The sequence below is a fragment of the Ceratotherium simum genome, chromosome 22 (assembly GCF_057802395.1).
Source record: "Ceratotherium simum simum isolate JZ-2026a chromosome 22, ASM5780239v1, whole genome shotgun sequence".
Classification (NCBI taxonomy): Eukaryota; Metazoa; Chordata; class Mammalia; order Perissodactyla; family Rhinocerotidae; genus Ceratotherium; species Ceratotherium simum.
Genome location: NC_141921.1, coordinates 43,390,571 through 43,411,663, shown reverse-complemented (window position 1 = coordinate 43,411,663; position 21,093 = coordinate 43,390,571). Strand labels below are relative to the sequence as shown.

Here is a 21,093-nt window from a genome sequence, read left to right as displayed (position 1 = left end):
CACTTCAACTGAAATTCAACCCTATCCATAATAGATGGCCCTTGCTCAAGCTGGCCAAAAGCCATATCAACCAGCACAAATGCTGAGATTATTGTTAGTTATTTCTGTGACTTTCATTTTCAGGCCAATATTTAGAACAGTAAGATTTAGAGATAGGAGGTAAGTATGATTTCTCCATATCCTGTTCCCTTAGTCATCTGGAATTTAAAGAGGTTTCATGCTCCAGAAATCTGGTCAGAGTTCCGAGTGCTGTGCCCTTTAAATGGCAAGATGTATCTACTCCCAGGATTTGCTATCAGCCTGTCGTATTCCACCAAAGGAATCAATGTCTCATAGTTAGGAGAATGAACAGCCTCATTCTGGGCAAGGCAATGCCACTCTGGCTTCTCAATAAAAATCGCGTTTCTCAGAGCCGGCCCAGTGGCATAGCAGTTAAGTGCACGTGCTCTGCTTTGGCGGTCCTGGGTTCACAGGTTCGGATCCTGGGCGCGCACCAATGCACTGCTTGTCAAGCCATGCTGTGGCGGCGTCCCATATAAAGTAGAGGAGGATGGGCCGGCCCCATGGCTTAGTTGTTTAGTGCGCTCGCTCCGCTACTGGCGGCCCAGGTTCGGATCCCAGGCGCGCACCCACGCACCCCTTCTCCGGCCATGCTGAGGCCGCGTCCCATGTACAGCAACTAGAAGGATGTGCAACTATGACATACACCTACCTGTAGGAGGAGGATTGGCAATAGATGTTAGCTCAGAGCCGGTCTTCCTCAGCAAAAAAATAGGAGGATTAGCATGGATGTTAGCTCAGGGCTGATCTTCCTCACAAAAAATAAAAATAAATAAATAAATAAATAAAGTAGAGGAGGATGGGCACAGATGTTAGCCCAGGGCGAATGTTCCTCAGCAAAACGAGGAGGATTGGCATCTGATGTTAGCTCAGGGCTAATCTTCCTCACACACACACAAAAAATGGCATTTCTCCTTTGGAAAAAGTCGTAACCATTCATTCAACAAACAGCACTTGCAGGCACTGTGCTAGGCCCTGGGGGTACTGTAGAGGTGAATGAGACGAACGTAGTCTCTGCCCTTGAAATTTTAATGAAAAAGGTAGTCAAATAAGCCAAAAAAAAGATAATTGTGATTTATGAGAATAATGAAGGAAGCAAGCAGAGATGTGATGCAGAGTGAATGTACATTAGAAGTATATCAGAAGGCTGTTCTTTTTTTTTTTTTTTTTTTTTATTATTTTTTTTTTTTAAAGATTTTATTTATTTATTTTTTCCCCCAAAGCCCCAGCGGATAGTTGTATGTCATAGCTGCACATCCTTCTAGTTGCTGTATGTGGGACACGGCCTCAGCATGGCCGGAGAAGCGGTGCGTCGGTGCACGCCCGGGATCCGAACCCGGGCCGCCAGCAGCGGAGCGCGTGCACTTTAACCGCTAAGCCACCGGGCCGGCCCTAGAAGGCTGTTCTGAAAAGGTGATTTAGAGACTTTTTAAGAGATCCAGGTATTTCTCTGTCCAAGTTCTAAACCAACTGAAAAATAGGACAAAAAAAGCAACAAATGGAGAACCAAAATAGCACCTTTATTCCTGACAGTCTTGGTGAAGTTGTAGCTTAGAGGCCGGCCCCGTGGCTTAGCGGTTAAGTGCGCGTGCTCCACTACTGGCGGCCCGGGTTCAGATCCCGGGCGCGCACCGACGCACTGCTTCTCCGGCCATGCTGAGGCCGCTTCCCACATACAGCAACTAGAAGGATGTGCAACTATGACAGACAACTATCTACTGGGGCTTTGGGGAGAAAAAGGGAAAAAAAAGGAGGAGGATTGGCAATAGATGTTAGCTCAGGGCCGGTCTTCCTCAGCAAAAAGAGGAGGATTGGCACGGATGTTAGCTCAGGGCTGATCTCCCTCACGAAAAAAAGAAAAGAGGTTGTAGTTTAGTGTTGGGGTCAAAAGAGGGATTGGTAGCTGTGACAGATTGTGTTTTCCAAGATGGCTATTATAAGATACCCCATCCCACATGCTCTTCCTACAATGTGACATTGAGAGATGAGGTCCGTGTTCCCTCCCTTTGAATTTGGGTAGGCCTGTGACTGGTGGAAGTGATGTTACCGGACTTCTGAGACTAGATCATAAAAGACAATACAGCATCTTCCTGCTCTCCTGGGATGCTCCCTCTTAGAACCCAGCCACCCGTGCTGTGAGGGAGCCCAAGCAGCCCTTGGAGAGGCCCACATGGAGGGAACCTGGCCCCCATCCCACGGGCCTGGCTGGGCTCCCAGCTAACAGGTAGCCAGCATCAATTTGCCAGCCACAAGACTGAACCATTTTGAAAGTGTCTTCTCCAGCCCTCCCAATTGGAATCACGTTACCCCAGCTAATGCCACCTGGAGCTGAGATGAGCTGTTCCCTGTGAGCCCTGCCCAAATTGCAGATCTGTGAGCAACTTAATGATTTTTGTTATTTTTAAGCCATTATATTTGGGGGGGGCAGCAATAATGACTTATACACTAACTCTTCCAGTCTAGACTTTGGAACAGCCTACCTGAGGGAAAGTTTGGGTCTATAGAACAGACATACTCTCAAGTCCAGGTCAGAAGGGGAGAACAAAAACATCGAAATAACCTGCTTTTAGAATTTTTGATAGATCATCTCTACCTAGTTGATAAAAATGGTTCAATGGCTGTTGCCCCAAGGGCAAGCAACTCATTCCAGTTTTCCTGGAACTTTTCTTGTTTTAGTAGTGAAAGTTCCGTGTACTAGGCACTCTTTCAGTCTTGGGGAAACTGGGATGAGTGGTCACCCTAGTTGCCCCCAACCAGGTAACTCATTCCACCTCCATGAGGAGGAAGTAAAGGTAGGGAAAGAGGCCAGAGTGTTCAGGGGAAACTCCCCTCCATGGAGGACATGATTAAAAATGACTGTTTCCCTAATAGTGACTTTTGAACTGGAAGCCAAAGGAGCTAACCGTGTAAAAACCAGGAGAAAAACACCCCAGCAACAGGGAACACCATACACAAAGACCCTGAAGAAGGAAAGGGTTTGACCTTGGCACAGAGCCATCATCACAACAAAACTGGCATGACTGGAGTTCCTGAGTGGGGGGAGACAGAATGTAATGCTGGAGAAGTATCCAGAAGCCAAATCAAGCATGGTTCAATGAACCATGGGAGAGAGTGTGAATTTCCTTTAAAAAAAAAAATGGGACAGGAGCCAGCTTGGTGGCATAGTGGTTAAGTTCACTTCGCTCCCCTTCAGCAGCCCGGGGTTCTTGGGTTCGGATCCCAGGCCCGAACCTACACCACTCATCACGCCATGCTGTGGCAGTGACCCACGTGCAAAATAGAGGAAAGACTGGCACAGATGTTAGCTCAGGGCCAATCTGCCTCACAACAACAAAAAAACGGACAACACTGAAGGGTTTTAAGCAGGGGAGTGATGAGATGTGAATTACATTTCTCAAAAGCTTGCCCTGGCAGTATGGAGAATGGTTTGGTGGGATTAGAGTAGAAGCAGCAAGTCCAGGGAGGCAGCAAGACATGACGGTGGCCTGGGTTAGGATGGTAAAACCAACAGGACTTACTGATGACCTGGAAACGGGTGAGCAGAGAAGGGAGAAATCTAGAGTATGTAGTGGGTTTTTGGCTTGAGCAACCAGGTGACTAATGGTGCAATTTATGGAGATGAGGAAAGCTGGAGAAAAAACTTATTTTATGCTTTCTGTCTTGGATGTGTTGAGTTTGAATGCCTTTAAGACATCCAAGTGGAGACATCAAGTAGGCAATGAGAGGTGGCACATGAGCTCGGGAGTCAGGCTGCCTGGGTTTGAATCCAGACTCTTCCACCAACTGTATGACCTTGGGCAAGTCACTTCTCTTTGTCTCAGTTTTTGTCTCTGTCAAATGGAGATGATAAAGTAACTACTGGAGGGCAGCCCGTGGCCTAGTGGTTAAGTTCCGCATGCTCTGCTTCCTCAGCCCTGGGTTTGGTTCCCAGGGGCAGATCTGAAACTAAGCACCAAGAGGTGAAAAAAATCTTCCCTGGGCTAGAAGAAGAGAGCAAAAACTTTGAGATAAGCTTTGCTAACTGCAGCTGTACATATGCAGCATAATCAACTGTTGTTTAAAACTAACCAGATCTTTCTGTCCCTCCTTAGTATATGAGTGAGCTGTCTTTCCCAGGAAATCAAAGTCCAGACATCAAGACTCAGTCTCACAAGGCCAAACACAGGCTGAAGATAAAAACTAACCAGAAAAGTCCAGACAGCCAAGGGAAAAAAATTCAGTCTTCAAGGCCAAACGCAGGCTGGTGGGAAGGTGCCAACCAGCATGGCCACATGCTCCCCCTCCCTTACCTAAAACCCCAGCACTTGCTCTCTCTCGCAACCTTTAAAACCCCTTCCCTCCCATCTTTCGGGGAGATGGGACAAATTTGAGAGCTCTCGTCTCCCGGCTGACATCACCTGAAATAAAAACTCTTTCCTTGCCATAAGCCTGGCATTCCAGTTTTATTTGGCTCCTCTTGTGTGGCAGGTAAAGAACCTGGGTATGTATCCGGTAACAGACCTACACCACTTGTCAGTGGCCATGCTGTGGCAGTCACCCACATACAAAATAGAGGAAGATTGGCAACAGATGTTAGCTCAGGGCCAATCTTCCTCAGCAAAAAATAAATTAAATAAATAAGTAAATACTGGAGAAGTAGGATTTTGTGACAAATGATAATACACATAATAATCACTCAGTTAATATTGCCTATTAATATATTTGAGTCTGGAGCTCGTGGGAGAGGTCAGAAATGGACATATAAGTCTTGGAGCCAGCCTATATAGATGGTGTTTGTGGTTAATGTAGGTTAATTCACATTCCCAACTCCCTTCTCTTTTGCCTTTCTCTACTGTCAAGGCTAAAAGTGAGATACTAGATTCGCCAGGCACCCTTGCATATGAAGGGATAGAAGTGGCATATGACAGTTTTGGTCAATGAGTATGAACAGAAATCTGATGAAGGGATAATGGCCGGTGGGTACTTCCCCACTCTCCCACCTTGAACGTAGGTGTCCCGGCAGTGAAGTAACAGGCAGGAATAAAAGGCCAGGAGAATCCCAGAGATGTCACTTCCGGGTTACAGAGTTGCCAAATTGTCACCAGCAACCACTTCTCCCAGGGCTGCTTGATAGGTCAAGAAAATAAATCCCTATCTATTGAGCCCACTAGAGCGGGGTTTTTTGGTATGTTATTTGCCACTGACACAGTAATTAATGCCGTGAGTTTGAAGGAGATCCCTTGGTCATTAATATGTAGACAGAGAAAATAGTGTGGCCAGAGCACGGCCTGGGGTCCGCCCACATTTGGAGTTAAAGCCGAGGAGGAGGAGGCGCACCTGGCGGAGGAGGCGGGGAGCGGCGAGGGTCCCCGGAGCGAGCGCGCCCAAGGCTCCCCTCCCCGCGCCTGGCCCGCCCGCCCGGCGGTGTGGCGCCAGCCCCGCCAAGCCCGCCGACCTCAGCGGCACCTGGAACCTGCTCAGCAGCGACAACCTCGAGGGCTACATGCTGGCCCTAGGTAGGGCGGGAGGGGCTCTCGCCGCGGGTCTTGGGGTCGGAGGCGGCCGCGCCTGGCCTGTGGGTCCGTCTCCTCCGTGCCGCGGTCTCCCCGTCTCCCTTTCTCCGGTACGCCCGTCCCCGACTCTATCCTCCGTGCCCCCGTCCGCCTGCGCGTCCGCTCATTGCCCCATCCTGCCGTGCTCTCGTCCATCCGTCTGTCTGTCGGTCTATCAGCCCGAGTCTGTCTGCCAGTCCTCTCGTGCTCGCATCCATCCTCCTGTCCCCTCGTCTTTCCGTCTCTCCCAACCCCCTGTCCCCCCTGCGCCCGCCCATCCCCTGTCCTTCTGTCTCCCCCGTCCGCCCATCCTTCTGTCCTTCTGTCCCCCTCGTCCATCCTCCCGTCCCCTCGTCCTTCCGTCTCCCCCATTCCCCCCTCCTGATGTCCATTCTCCGTCCCCCCGTCTGCCTGTCCTTCTGTCCCTCCGCCGTCCCCCTGTCCGCCTCTCTACCTGCTGGGTGGCCAAGGCTCCTGCCCCACCGCGGACTTCTAAGGAGGTGGAGGCGCGGGTGGCGCCGGGCACCTCGCAGAGAGAACTCTGGAACCGATGGGGTCCGGCCGGTGAGGGGTCGCCCTGGCCCGAAACCCCTCCAGGGGCGACCCTCGCCCCTCAGCCGCCTTTAGCGCGGGCTCTAGGCTACCGGCTCTGGGAGTCTCTGAGTCCAGGGGCTCTCCCAGGGCAGACTCCGGTCGGCGGCGTCAGCAGATCCCCGGGCCCCACCCGGCCCTCCCGAGTCAGGAGCGCCGGGTGCGGCCGGCGCCCGAGCCCCCCAGGTGATTCTGGTGCCCGCTAGAGTCGGAGAGCCACGTTTGAAATCCTGAGTTTTCTGACTGCCTCCTCCCTTGAGGGCTTGAAAGGAGATAAAAAACCCAGCCCCCTTAGAGGCCGCTCCCCACCCCGCCTGGGACGCCCTGCCCGGCTCGGATGCGCTCTGCTCCCCGAAGCGCTTAGGCGAGAGCCTGGTGTGCGGGGCGCGGAGGGAAGGGGACTCGGTGGCCCCAGGGGGGTGCGGGGGTCTGACTCGTGTCCTCGGTTCCCAGGGGGCCTTGGGAATTTGTTTTCTGCCTCACTACCGTTCGCCCTGCCTTTAGTCTTATTCTTCAGACCTGGTAGATCTGAGCACTTACTGTGTGCCAAGTGGTTTCGCCTAAATGACACCGATGCGGGGGTTGGGGGGCACTTTTGACAGATGGACCAGAGCTGCTGGGAGTATGGGGGCCTGGGGGCTGCTCTGCCTCCGCCTCCTCATTATCTGACACTGGGCCTCAGTTTCTTCATCTGTAAATTAAGGGAGAGGTCCATTTTTTTTTCTTTTTTTTGTTTGTTTTTGGTGAGGAAGATTGGCCCTGAGCTAACATCTGTTGCCAGTCTTCCTCTATTTTGTATGTGGGATGCTGCCACAGCCTGGCTTGATGAGCAGTGTATCTGTATCCCCTGCCAGGGTCTGAACCCGTGAACCCCAGGCCGCAGAAGCAGAGCCGGCAACTTAACCACTAGGCCACTGGGCCAGCCTCTTTTTCTGTTTTTTAATTGTGATAAAATATACATAACATAAAGTTGACCACTTTAATCATTTTGAAATGTACAGCTCCAGTACGTTCTTAAGATACTGGAGCCGATGGCAGGATTCTCTCTTCCCTTTCTCACACTAAGTAGGCAAGTCTGGAGCTTCTCAAGCTAAATCTGATTCAGATAGACACAAAACCTTGTAGGGAAGAAAAAAAATATTTTTTCTCTACCCATCTAGGTTCCTTGGCTGGGGCCCTGTAAATTAGACTAACAAAAGAGATTCACAAGAGACAAACAGAAGTTTATTAATACATGCATCCTGAATACACACAGGAGCACTCAGTGATGAGTATCTCAAAGGAGGGATTAGAACTTGAGCTTATATAGCATCTTAGCAGAGAGTAATAATTCTGGAGAGATATGACAAGACAAAGAAAAAGAGTTTGTGTTTCTAGGGGTGGCAAATTGTGGGAAGGTAAATATGTGGGGGAACTGATGAAAAATAAGGGCTAGTTAGTAAAGTTTACTATAATGTAGATTCTTCTGGTGCCATCTACAGGCTGGTAAGAGACTAGAGTTATCTCCCTAACTTCTGTCCATCTTGGTACAGAGAGGCAGGGAGACACCTTTACAAATTTGTGTCCCGCTTTTAGGCAAATGGGGGAGGGCAGAGAGCTTTTCTATCTGCTTCTTCCCAATTGTCAAAATAATCAGTATGCCAAAGTGGTATATTTTGGGGTGGCATATTCTGCTACCCTTCAATCTGAATCTCATTTACTCTCCGTTTCCAATTCATAAAAGAGAATTCGTGCCTATTTTTCTCAAAGGCAATAAGTCCTGATATTTTGCTTATCTTCCCACCCCAAATTAGTGGTGACATGTGACCATAAGTGCTTTCTTAGTATCTGGCTACTTGTGTGGAGGATAAAGTGTTACATAGCAGGTGATGGCCTCCAATTCTGCCTTGCCGTGCTTCCTTTTTAGCAATTTCCATGCGTTTAGAGCAAACCTCTTAGAGAAGAGAACAGGGAATGGAGTCAGAGTCAAAGTTTCAAGCAGGGGAAAACATCTTGTGCTGAGCCTGTCAAGCATAGCAGAGCAGCCTTGTGAGTCTTGTAATTAGTGTTTTCAAAATGTGTGTTAGTGGAATCCTTCCCCTGTCCCAATATCAACTTGCTTTTCTGTGTGCTCTATTATGATCCCCTGTTTGATCCTTTTTTTTTTCATGATTTCAATAGAGGCTTATCAATGATCTGCCACTGTATTAGATCCTGGAGGCTAACAGAGGCTATTTATTTATTTACATTACTTATATTTATTTATTTTCCAACTTGTTTCTCAAAGAATGAAGCCCTATAGTATTGAGTCAGCCTCCTGCCTCACAACTCCTTTTTTTACTTTTGGTTCAGGTTCCAGAAAGATATTGGATCTAGGCAACACGTTAACTATTATTTGCCATTTGTTTTCCAAAAGAATATAAGTGTGCTAAGGATTTCTGGAATGGAGAGGCTATTTAGCATAACAGAGCACCAAACTGGAAACCCAGATAGCGGCCATTGGTTGTTGGTAATGGGAACAAAGTCACATAACCGCTCAGTTCCTTTAGTTTCCCCATTTTCTAAATGAGGTGGTTGGACCAGATCTGATATTTGAAGAGTATCCAAATTACAAACCAAGGGGTCTCTTAGCATTTTATACAATAGCTGAAACAAGCCTTAAAACATATTGCCAGTTCTCAACAAGCTGGGAAGAAAATGCAGGGCCAACGCTCTCTTCTGCCTTCCATGTGTAACGAACAGACTCCAGAGTCAACTCGCTTTCCCCTGGGCAGGTTAGGGACTCAGGACCAGGTGAGTGTAGGGTCCTGTTACTCAAGGGTCAGCAGGAGCTTCTTGCAGATTCTCGTTCCTCACCCCAGATCCCAGATCTGTGGAATCAGAATCTGCATTTAATCAGATTCTTTTTTTCTTTTTTTGGTGAGGAAGAGTGGCCCTGAGCTAACATCTGTGCCAATCTTCCTCTATTTTGTTTGTGCGTCACCACCACAGCATGGCTGCTGACGAGTGGTATAGGTCAGCACCTGGGAACCGAACGGGGGCCACCGAAGGGGAGTGTGCCAAACTTAACCACTAGGCCATGGGGCTGGGCCCTAATCAGATTCTTGGAGATTTGGATGCAAATTAAGATTTAAGAACTGCTGCTCTTTGGTAAATCAAGTCATCAATAAGACAACTGGCAGAATGTAAATAGTCTAAATCCTGCTGTGCCTACTCAGGTATTTTTTTTTTTAATTAATTTTTTTTTTTTTTTTGTAAGGAGGACTAGCCCTGAGCTAACATCTGCCATTCCTCCCCTTTTCTCTTGAGGAAGACTGGCCCTGGGCTAACATCCGTGCCCATCTTCCTCCACTTTATATGGGACGCCACCACAGCATGGCCTGACAAGCGGTGCATCGGTGCGCACCCGCGATCCGAAACTGCGAACCCCGGGCCACCGCAGCGGAGCGCACGCACTTAACCGCTGCGCCACCAGGCCGCCCCTGTACTCATGTATGTTCTAATGCCAACTTACACAAAAGTATTCAGATCTTTCATGAGGACTTCTGCTTCTGGTAATGGCAAACTAATTTAATTGTACTGACTCTCCCATTGAAGACAGCTAAATTAAGCTAGACCAAATATATATTTTTTAAAAACTTCTTAGGTAACATCAGAGAACTACCAAGATAATAAAGAAGGATCAGGCTGAGGTCTGGGAGAGAATAAGAATCCAGAGAGGTGAACCCAGAATTTAGGATGGCTCTTACCTTCAGGGTGTTTGTGGGACTAAGCTGCAATTTTGGGAGCTTCGTGGGATTAGGGGGGCAAAAGTTGGAGTCCTGAGTCAGTCAAGGGTAGAAACCTTGTAAACACCCTACTTTGGGCTAGGACTCCGAAAAGCTGCTCCTGAGGAGTAAGGGAGACTTGGAAGTAAACAGCTTTTGAATAGACTGTAGTTTGACTTCGAACCATCCTGGTAGTCCAGGAAAGTCTCAAAACCTAAATTTGAATTAAGGTGCTTCCAGATAGCTAGTGCCCTTAAAAGCAATTTTTTGTGTGTGTGTGTGTGAGGAAGATCAGCCCTGAGCTAACATCCATGCCAATCCTACTCTTTTTGCTGAGGAAGACTGGCCCTGGGCTAACATCTGTGCCCATCTTCCTCCACTTTATGTGGGATGCCGCCACAGCATGCCCTGACAAGCGGTGCGTCGGTGCGCGCCCAGGATCCGAACCCAGCCTGCCAGCAGCTGACGCCGCTGGAGTGCCGGCACTTAACCGCTACGTCTCAGGCCGGCCCCAAAAAAGCAACTTTGAAAAATCCTCTTTGGAGGAAGAGAATATCATGCAAGGTCTTAAATTGTTTCTACAAATAACTTTTCAAATACAATGTACAGTAAACAATCAACATTAATCAAGTACATAAGGAGATAAGACTCCATGACAAGGAAACTCTGGGAGGTGTCAGGTATGTTTATTACCTTGATTGTGGCGATGGTTTCACCGGTGTTTGCATATGTCCAAACTTGTTAAATATGTGCAGGTCTTTGTATATCAATTATGTCTCAATAAAGCTGTTAAAAAATAAAAAGACCCCAATAGCAAGAGTCAACAGAAACAACAAACAACAGAAGTAGGGTGTCCAGATACTGGGATTATCAGAAATAGAATATAAAGCAGTTATGCTGAGCTTAATTTTGGCAGGGAAGCAGAATCTATAAAAAGTAACGTAGCAGTGTAGAAAAAGAAACAAATAGAAATTCTAGAACTGAAAAATAATAAGCAAACTTAGAAACTTAGCAAGATCTGTTCTTCTGATTCCTCTCTATGTCCCTTGTTTTCAGAGATAACGATGCTCTTTTCCTCTGTTATAGGGAGGGCACCTCTCACATGAGGGTCTTACGACCTGCTTCGGGGCAAGGACAGAGAGTCCTTCCTGCACCTGCCATTTCTCGAATTCCTTCAGCCTGAAATATTCCATATGCCAAGGTGCCATATTTTGGGGTAGCGCATCCTGAACCCCATCAAGTACAGAGTTCCTGTTTGGGATGATGAAAAAGTTCTGGAAATGGATAATGGTGATAGTTGCACAACTTTGTGAATGTACTTAATGCCACTGATTTGTATGCTTAAAAATGGGTAAAATGGTAAATTTTGTTATATATATTTTACCGCAATAAAAAATGACCAAAAATAATTGTATTGCAAGGAGACTTTAGTAGAAAACCTACAAGTCCTATATTTCATTAAAAAATTAAAGCTCACGGGCTGGCCCCGTGGCTTAGTGGTTAAGTGTGCGCGCTCCGCTGCTGGCGGCCCGGGTTCGGATCCCGGGCGCGCACTGACACACCGCTTCTCCGGCCATGCTGGGGCCGCGTCCCACATACAGCAACTAGAAGAATGTGCAGCTATGACATACAACTATCGCCTGGGGCTTTAGGGGAAAAATAAATAAATAAATAAATTAATTAAAAAAAAAAAAATTAAAGCTCACTTTAAATTCAGTTGTTTGAACTGATTATATTTTGTGAATTAGCATTCTCTCCTATCTTAGCCATGTCTTATGACTTTATACAGTGAACTAAAACGTGCTTTTTTTTTTTAAGATTTTATTTATTTTTTCCCCCCAAAGCCCCAGTAGATAGTTGTATGTCATAGATGCACATCCGTCTAGTTGCTGTACGTGGGATGTGGCTTCAGCATGGCCAGAGAAGCGGTGCATCGGTGTGTACCCGGGATCCGAACCTGGGCCGCCAGCAGCGGAGCGCGCACACCCAACCGCTAAGCCACGGGGCCGGCCCTAAAACGTGCTTTTTAAACACAGAAGGTTGTATTTCAGGTGAATAAAGATAGCTCCCGTAATAAAAGCCAGAATGTCCTTATCTTTTTCACTGGATGGAAGGAAAATACAACCAGAGACTCTGTCCCTTTTTGCAGAAAACAGAGCTTGAGGTCTTTGTCCCTGTTGAATATTTAACTTAACAAAGTGCATAGTGAATTATACCATGTCTTACATTCAGATTCTTTTTAAAGTCAGCACATAGCACACAGGAGGGATTTATGGCACAGAACTCGAATAATCAAAGTGCTTTTAGGTTCAAGAAGATTGTCTTCAATGTTTCTTTGGAGCAGATTCTCTCTTTTTTTTTTTCTAGGAAAGATTCGCCCTGAGCTAACATCTGTTGCCAATCTTCCTCTCTCTCTCTTTCTTTTTTCTTCCTCTCCAAAGCCCCAGTAAATAGTTGTCTATCCTAGTTGTAGGTCCTTCTAGTTCTCCTATGTGAGCCACTGCCACAGCACGGCTACTGACAGATGAGAGGTATGGTTCCACGCTGGGGAATTGAAGCTGGGCCACCGAGGTGGAGCGTGCCAAACTTTAACCACCAGGCCATCAGGGCTGGCTCTGCAGCAGATCCTCTTCTTGAAGGGAGAATTAGATTACTCTGTTTTTGGCTTCCTGCTTGATTATAAGTTCCTGAAGGACAGAGACAGGGCATTTACAACTTTGATTTCTCTACCACCACCACCACCCCCTCCCCCCAGTAAAAGATGTTTAAATATTTTGTTTGCCTGGAGAGAGGGAGGGTAGTGCCACAGCTATTAGAAAGTGTGTCTTACCTTAAACCTACCGTTCAACAGACTCCATGAATCTTCTCCAGCTTTAATCCATTAACCAATATCATTTAGGCACTTCCTGTGTGTGAGGGATGGTGAGGAAGGTACTATATGAACAAGCAGAGCAAGTGCCTGCTGTCTGTTATTTCCCATTCCAGAGGGGACATAGGTAACCTTTTCTGCCCTAGGGCTTTGCACGCACTAGGCATTTAATAAATTTAACTTGAAGGAGGAAAAAGTAAATGATAGAAGACATCATACAAGTGTAGGATATGATTGACATAATTGTAGGGAAAAAATGCTATTCTTTGGATAAAGGTAGATAATGGAAACCTTTAATTCTAGGTATTAAATAGTCATCAACTTAAACTACCAGCATTTAATATTTTAAGGAGTTAGGACAGTATGACAATCTGTATAGATTTCATGAGCACGGAAAGCAGGGCTTTAACTTAAAAAGGTAATGATGGGATTTGTAGTGGCAAATTTTCTAAATGAGGAGGTAGTATGCAAATTCTTCGCCTTTATTGAAGGTATTGCTTTTCAAATTACAATATTGGCCTAAACAATAAGTGAGCCGTGGAGTTTTAGAACTATTCAGAATTTAGGGTTAACTTTGCTTCTTTTTCTTTTACACAGATTAGAATCTGGGAGGTCAGTTTAATTCAAAATAATTTTCTGAAAACCCAGTAACTCTGTTGAACCCTTAGATCTAGTTTAAGTACTAACTACTTAAGTCATACTTTTAGCATTAGAATGGCTATTTACAAGAGGAAGATGGGCATAGATGTTAGCTCAGGGCCAATCTGCCTCAGCAAAAAGAGGAAGATTAGCAATGGATGTTAGCTCAGGGGCCAATCTTCCTCACCAAATAAAATAAATTTAAACAAACAACAACAACAAAAGAATGGCTATTTACATATACTATAAATATTAAATTTTATCTTCAGAATTAAGCTAACAGTCTTGGATATTACTGATTTACTTGAATATACAATTTATTACAATTTTTAAATTTTTATGCTTTTTATGTATATATAAGGAAAATACATTCAATTAAAAAATCATGGACTATACTACTTAGATCTTTGAACTGTATGCTCTAGGAAAAAAAAAAATAAGTGATGGCCTCTTTTTTAAAAGCAGAAGTGAGGGGCCAGCCCCGTGGTGTAGTGGTTAAGTTTGGGTGCTACACTTCAACAGCCCGGATTTCACAGGTTCGGATCCCAGGTGTGGACCTACCCACTGCTCAACAAGCCGTGCTGTGGTGGTGTCCCACATACAAAATAGAGGAAGATGGGCACGGACATTAGCTCAGGGCCAATCTTCCTCACCAAAAAAAAAAAAAAACAACAACAACAACTAATAATAAAAGTAGAAGTGAGGTGAATGCCTGTCAGCAGTGATAAGATTCAAATAAGTAATCAGAGAACACCCAGCCACACATCTCACGGTGTGCCCCAGCCAGCATCTCTTTGGAGGAGGGAAAATTACTGTTTTTAATCCAGAACTGATCTTGCAGCTTCCCAACAGGGCTCGGATATGGCTCTCCTAGCTTCTGCCAAACTGTAGGGAGAAGAAAGGCAATGAGCCCTTGAGATAAAGAAGAAAATTTGCTTGGGTTTTCATGTCTGGAGGAGGTAGCCTAGGATTTAGAGTTCCTGGTGGACCCAAAGGAGCCAAGGAAGACCCAGGGTGCAAAGTTCTAGGCAGAGAGGAGCCGGTGCCAATGCCGCAGATCTTGACTCTCTGGTCCAGGTCATCCCCTTTACTCCCACTACAAACACGAGAAGGTGGTGGTGGTCCCAACTTTCCCGGGGTAACCGCATAAATGGGACTTAAAGCCCGTTTCTCTTCACTCCAGGACCCACATTGCCTCAAGATTGGAAGTGGCTTTGGGATTAAGAGTTAATTTGAACAGTTAAAGTTTAGAAAAGTGTATGTTTGTGTTGGCTTCTTTGAGATCCTGCCCTAAAGTGTATAGGCTCATATACTTGTAATAAATAGTGTGCGCATCAGTTAGATTTTCTCTTCCTCCTGCATGAATGTCTTATTTCCTACTTAAAAGTCTAATGGTATGGAGGAGCGTGGTTTAACCTGGATAAAAAAATTATGAGCACTAAAGCCATTTGGACCATGTATTCGGCAGAAACTGACCAGAACTTAAGCTAATTTAACTTTTGCTCTTTAAAAAGGGCAGCCCCTGGGCCCGCCCTGTGGCTTAGCTGTTAAGTGCACGCGCTCTGCTGCTGGTGGCCCGGCTTCGGATCCTGGGCGCGCACCAACGCACCGCTTCTCCGGCCATGCTGAGGCCGCGTCCCACATACAGCAACTAGAAGGATGTGAAACTATGATGTACAACTATCTACTGGGGCTTTGGGGGGCGGAGGGGGAAGGGCCAGCCCTGCAACCAAAAATCCAAGTGACAGTGTTACAACATGGTAGTGCCAATTGTAAATTGACTAGCAACAAATCACTTCACGGATTTTAAAAGCATAACTGATATAAAGTGATAATCTAAAATTTGGTTTCTTGTCTGCTTTTGTTTTTGTTCCACTTACAGAATAGGGTTTATGGAAAGTCAGCAATAAGTATTTAAATTTGGCTTGGTCATATTATAATAGGATAAATATTTTAAGGGTTTAGCCTCAATGCTTAAACATTGCTGAAAACCAGTAAAGACTGGATCATTTGAGGTTGGCCCCGTGGTGTAGTGGTTAAAGTTCCATGAGCTCCGCTTCAGCGGCCTGGGTTCTGGGTTCAGATCCTGGGTGTGGACCTACACCACTCATCAGCCATGTTGAGGTGGTGACCCGCATACAAAATAGAGGAAGATTGGCACGGCTGTTAGCTCAGGGCTAATCTTCCTCAAAAAAGAGAGGAGGATTGGCAACAGATGTTAGCTCAGGGCAAATATTCCTCACCAAAAATAGACTGGATCATTTGCATCTCAAGCTAAAAACTTGGGTTCTTGGTCAAAAAATCTTTTTCTTAAGATAGGGACATTTATACTATTGTTGAGCTTAGGAATGGATGGGGCTAATGAGATGCTGAAGGAGCCCTGCTCAGTGCTTGGCCAAGTTTTCTAGACTGGAGATGGAGGTATGAGGCCTTGGCCTTGAGAAATACAGCCAGCCCCAAGTGGCAGTCCTTGTCAGATAAAAACGAATCTATTAGGTAAACAAATTAAAACAGGGGTCTACTCTGGGACCAAACTACCTGCAATGAGGCATGTAAGTCTCTAAATTGAAGATTCCTGGAACTTTATTTTACATAATAGGACAATCCCTAAATGGTTGAACCATGCCCTGGGGCTCACAGAAATGTCCAGGGTGACAAGCCAGCATATAGTTGTGGCTGCCTGCCAATTAGATTATGTCACCTTCTCTAAACATTCCAGTGGTTCCCATCTGACACCATCTTTCTCTGAGTTAAAGCCAGATGGTCCTATGGTACCCTCACATCTCAACTCTAGTTCCTCTCCTTCCTCCTCAGTCTCCCTCATTCTGCTCCAGCCACCCCAGGCTCTAGGCGGTTCCTGAAACCATCTGGCACACCCTTCCTTGGAGTCCTGGGGCCCTCTGTGACCTCTGCCTTACACTCTTTCCCCTGAAATCTGTATGGCTCGATTCTCCACCTCCTTCAGCTTCTTTCTGAAGTGTCACCTGGCTACCCTATTTAAAATAGCAACCCTGGGGCCATCCCCGTGGCATAGAGGTTAAGTTCTGTGTGCTCCGCTTTGGCCGCCTGGGTTCTCGGGTTCGGATCCTTGGTGTGGACCAATACCACTCATCAGCCGTGCTGTGGCAGCAACCCACATACAAAATAGAGGGAGATTGGCACACATGTTAGTTCAGGGCTAATCTTCTTCAAGCAAAAAAAGAGGAAGATTGGCAACAGATGTTAGCTCGGTGTGAATATTCCTCAGCAAAAAAAAAAAAAGTTAATTAATTAATTATTAAAATAGCAATCCTTACCTCTAGCTACATAATGTGCTCAAAGCTACTAAATGGGAACTGAGATTCAAATCCACGGTCTATACCAAAACCCTGATCTTCTCAGCCTTCCATGTTTCCATGTGTGACTCTTTTTTAAAGCTTATTAAAGATTTCTAAATGATAGTAGTATATGCAAGATTGCAGTGGTTTTTGTTTTTGTTTTCTTCGTTATGATTCAGAAACTGTTCGAATGCTGTCTTAATTCGAAGTGTAAATACATAAAGCAGACAAAGGCAGAGATGCTGTGATTGAGTTGAGTTGGGGGCCTGAGCCCTGTCCCCTTGGCTTCCTTGTCCTCTCGTGGGCCTCTGGGGGGGATTCCCAGAACTGCTTCTGCCATGCCCAGCTTCAAATCGATTACCCAAGGCACAGCCAGCCTAATGAATCTTCCCTAAAAGCTGTTCAAGCTTTTCAATCAGCCTCTGGATGGAGGTTTGCCAGCAGGGCTTTTTCTATAGATCCAATTTCGGCAGCAAACGACATTGACGATGTAAAAGAAACATTAGCAATCAAATGTAATGATTTTGAGAACAGCTGCCAAATTCTTAGCTTTTGTATGTCAAGTGAATGTTGAGATTTCTTTTCTTTTTTAAAAATTATTTTTGAGGCATTGACTTTGCCACCCGCAAGAAAGCCAAGTTGCTGAAGCCACAAAAAGTGATTGAGGGCCGGCCCCGTGGCTTAGTGGTTAAGTGCGTGCGCTCTGCTGCTGGCGGCCTGGGTTCGGATCCCGGGCGCGCACCGACACACCGCTTCTCCGGCCATGCTGAGGCCGCGTCCCACATACAGCAACTAGAAGAATGTGCAGCTATGACATACAACTATCTACTGGGGTTTTGGGGGGAAAAAATAAATAAATAAAATCTTTAAAAAAAAAAAAAGAAAGTGATTGAGCAAAATGGGGATTCTTTTACCATCCACAGGTACAGCAGCTTAAGGAATTACCTTGTTCAATTTAAAGTTGGAGAAGAATTTGATGAAGACAACAAAGGCCTGGATAACAGAAAATGCAAGGAAAAAACACAAGCTCTTCACTTTGCAAGGTTAACTTGGCATTCTACTTAGTAATAGTCGAGGATCCTGCCTGAGCAAACCAACGTTTTCCCTCCTCTCTCAGACAGAGCTTGGTTACCTGGGACAAGGGCAGACTCACCTGTGTCCAGAAGGGGGAAAAGAAGAACAGAGGCTGGACCCATTGGATTGAAGGGGACAAACTCCACCTGGTACTCGCCACGTTTGGTTCTTATTTTTGATGAGATGAGACAATATTAAAGAAAATGTTAAACAGGAAACCATGACCAATAATCCTACCATTTCAATCCAGAGGTTTTCAATCTGGCATATTACTTTCCAGTCTGTCAGAATATTCTGCCTTTTCATTTAATATATTCTGCCTTTCATTTAATATAAAATGTTCCAGGTTTCTAAATAATTTTCCTGTTGAATTCATCATGTATTAATTGAATATGTATAATAAGGTAGCAAACTGGCTGCATAATATTCCATTAGGTTGATGAACTTTCATTTTAGTAAAACATTTTCTTAAAAGTGTCCAGAAGTATTGTTTCAGGGTGTTTTCTGCTATTGCTTAAATTCACGTACATAGGGCATTTTGCATCCATGGATTTATTCCCTTAGGAAGAATTCACAGAGGGATCGCTGTTCTCAGAGACACACACATCATTGCCTCTTGCTACGTTGTTGCCTCACTCACTTCCAAAACGGAGTATCGATTTCCTGTGCCACCAGCACTTCATGAACGTACACGTTGTAGCTCAACCTAATCAATAATTTATAAATATAACTTAGAAGGTATAAAATTGTACCTCAAGACTTACTCATGGCTTTTTAAATGAGAATTCTTTCCTGCCACATATAGTATAATGGCTTACATTTTTTGAGTGATGATTTTTTGCCCAATTACTGTGCTAAGTCCTTTGAGTGCATTATCTCACTTAGTCTTCAAGACAGTCCTGTGAAAGGGACACAATTTTTCCATTTACAAATGAAGAGATGGAGATTTAGAAATTCCCCAAGGCCACAGAAAGGAGCTGGTGGTCTAGCGATTAAGATCTGGCGCTCTCACCACCATGGCCCGGGTCCCTGCCCCCGTCAGGGAGCCACACCACTCGTTCCTCAGTTGTCACACTGTGGTGGCCGTGTGTTGCTGTGATGCTGAAAGCTATGACACCAGGATTTCAAGTATCAGCAGAGTCACCCGTGGTGGACAGGTTTCAGCAGAGTTCCCAGACTAAGACAGATTAGGAAGAAGGACCTAGCCACCCACTTCTGAAAAATTGGCCTTGAAAACCCTATGAATAGCAGCGAAGGATTGTCTGATGTAGCACCGGCAGGTGAGAGGATGGCGCAGAAAGACCAGGCAGGGTTCCGCTCTGTTGTATATAGAGTCACCAGGTTCTGACTTGAAGGCGCTACCAGCAGAGGAGAGATTCAAATCTAAGGCTAACAAGAATGTGTGCTTTCAACTCTATGCCTTTTTTGCCTCAATATACATGTGAAATCTAGGTGAGATCCATGAAAACAAAATTAGAGCACTTTTAAAGTTGAGTCTGGGGGGTCTTTGAGGGTCTCAGTGGTCTTTGATTACAAAGGCATTGAAGATGTTTTGATCCTAGATTGCCACACTTTCCTGACAATAAAAACAAAGTAAGAAACTTGCCATCACAAAAATGTAATATAGAACTGCAAAGAAAATACAAATTTCTTTGAGGATTCAGACTAGTTGGCTGTAAGAAGTAATATTCACATTGCATGTGTCCCTCTTTGTCATATCCAGAAACTCTGCCCACACAAAGCATAGAAGGACCCCTGCTCTAAGGATACTCATGGGACGATTCTTACAGGATGTGATATAATAAAAAATGAATAGTTGGTTGTTGTACTCAGTTCCTAAAACCCTTGAAATCTCCAGAGTAATGAGTGTCTTCTGTATGCTTATGAGATGACTTGTGACTGGGGGGCCTCTAGAGCTCCAGGATGGGGGCTGGTCCCCAGAAAGATCAAGGCATGATTAGAGGGTTGGAACTTTCAGCCTGGCCCCCGACCTCTGGGGAGAGGAGACAGGCTGGAGATTGAATAATCACCAATAACCAATGATCTAATCAATCATGCCTATGTAATGAGACCTCCATAAAAACCCCTAAATGATGGGATTCAGAGAGCTTCCTGGTTGGTGAACACACTGAGGTGCTGGGAGGGTGGCGCTCCTGGAGAGGGCATGGAGATCCACGCATACACCTGCCATACCTTCTCATATGCATCTCTTCCATTTGGCTGTTCCTGAGTTGTAGCCTATACATGCAAGTAAAAAGCGTTCTTGAGTTCTGTGAGCCATTCTAGAAAATTATTGAACCTAAGGAGGGAGTCACAGGAACCCCCAATTTATAGCTGGTTAGTCAGAAGTTTAGATGGCCTGGGACTTGCCATTGACATCTGAAGTGAGCCCTTAACCTGTAGGATCTGCACTAACTCTGGGCTGTCAGTGTCAGAATTGAATTGAATTGTTGGACACCCAGTTGGTGTCAGAGTTAGAGAAGTGGCATTGGAAAAGACAGCACATTTGGTGTCAGGAGGGAAAACCCCCACACATTTGGTGTCAGAAGTGCTGTGAGTAATTACAGACCGCATGCCCATGTGCCAACTCATCTTCTTTCTTCTTCCCTTCCTCCTTATCCCTAGGAAATGTTCTGTGAAGGACAAGTGTGCAAACAGACATTCCGGAGAGCCTGATCTCTATCCAACAACAGAGCCCACATGTGGCTGCAGCTTAATGCCAAATTATATTCCAGAATGAAGAGATGTTAAACTGTCCTGGTTTGGCGATGGGGCCTTGCGGTCAGAGAGATGTCACATAGCCTGTACCAGAAGCTGTCTGGATTGTGGAAAAACTGCTCAGCTTCAATAGACCTGTCCAGGGCCAGCCCCGTGGCTTAGCGGTTAAGTGCGTGCGCTCTGCTGCTGGCGGCCTGGGTTCGGATCCCGGGCGCGCTCCGACGCACCGCTTCCCCGGCCATGCTGAGGCCGCGTCCCACATACGCAACTAGAAGGATGTGCAACTATGACATACAACTATCTACTGGGGCTTTGGGGGAAAAAATAAATAATAAATAAACCTGTCCAACAGCTCTGATTTTTCTCCTTCTAAATTTAGCATATCTCATTATTTTAAGAGATATTTGAAAGCCTTCTAGTTATGCAATGGACACACCAATGGACAAGATGTAATTCCTGCCTCAAGGTCTAGTGAGGAAAATGAATGAAACAAGCATTCTGAGCAGTGCTAATTAGTACAGGCAGTTGTGAGAGCTCAGGAGGGGCAA

At 45.7% G+C, this 21,093-nt stretch overlaps 1 protein-coding gene across 1 annotated transcript; it reads left to right on the top strand.

Annotated features, from left to right (window-relative positions):
* The first annotated feature begins 3,534 nt into the window (after window positions 1-3,534).
* RBP7 (retinol binding protein 7) lies at window positions 3,535-20,886 on the top strand. Its single transcript, XM_087445765.1, is given in 8 exon segments — window positions 3,535-3,595; window positions 5,298-5,555; window positions 7,758-7,803; window positions 7,805-7,887; window positions 17,361-17,410; window positions 17,636-17,796; window positions 17,877-17,976; window positions 20,453-20,886. Coding segments are annotated over 8 exon segments (810 nt in total). The 3' UTR covers window positions 20,504-20,886.
* Window positions 20,887-21,093: the final 207 nt, after the last annotated feature.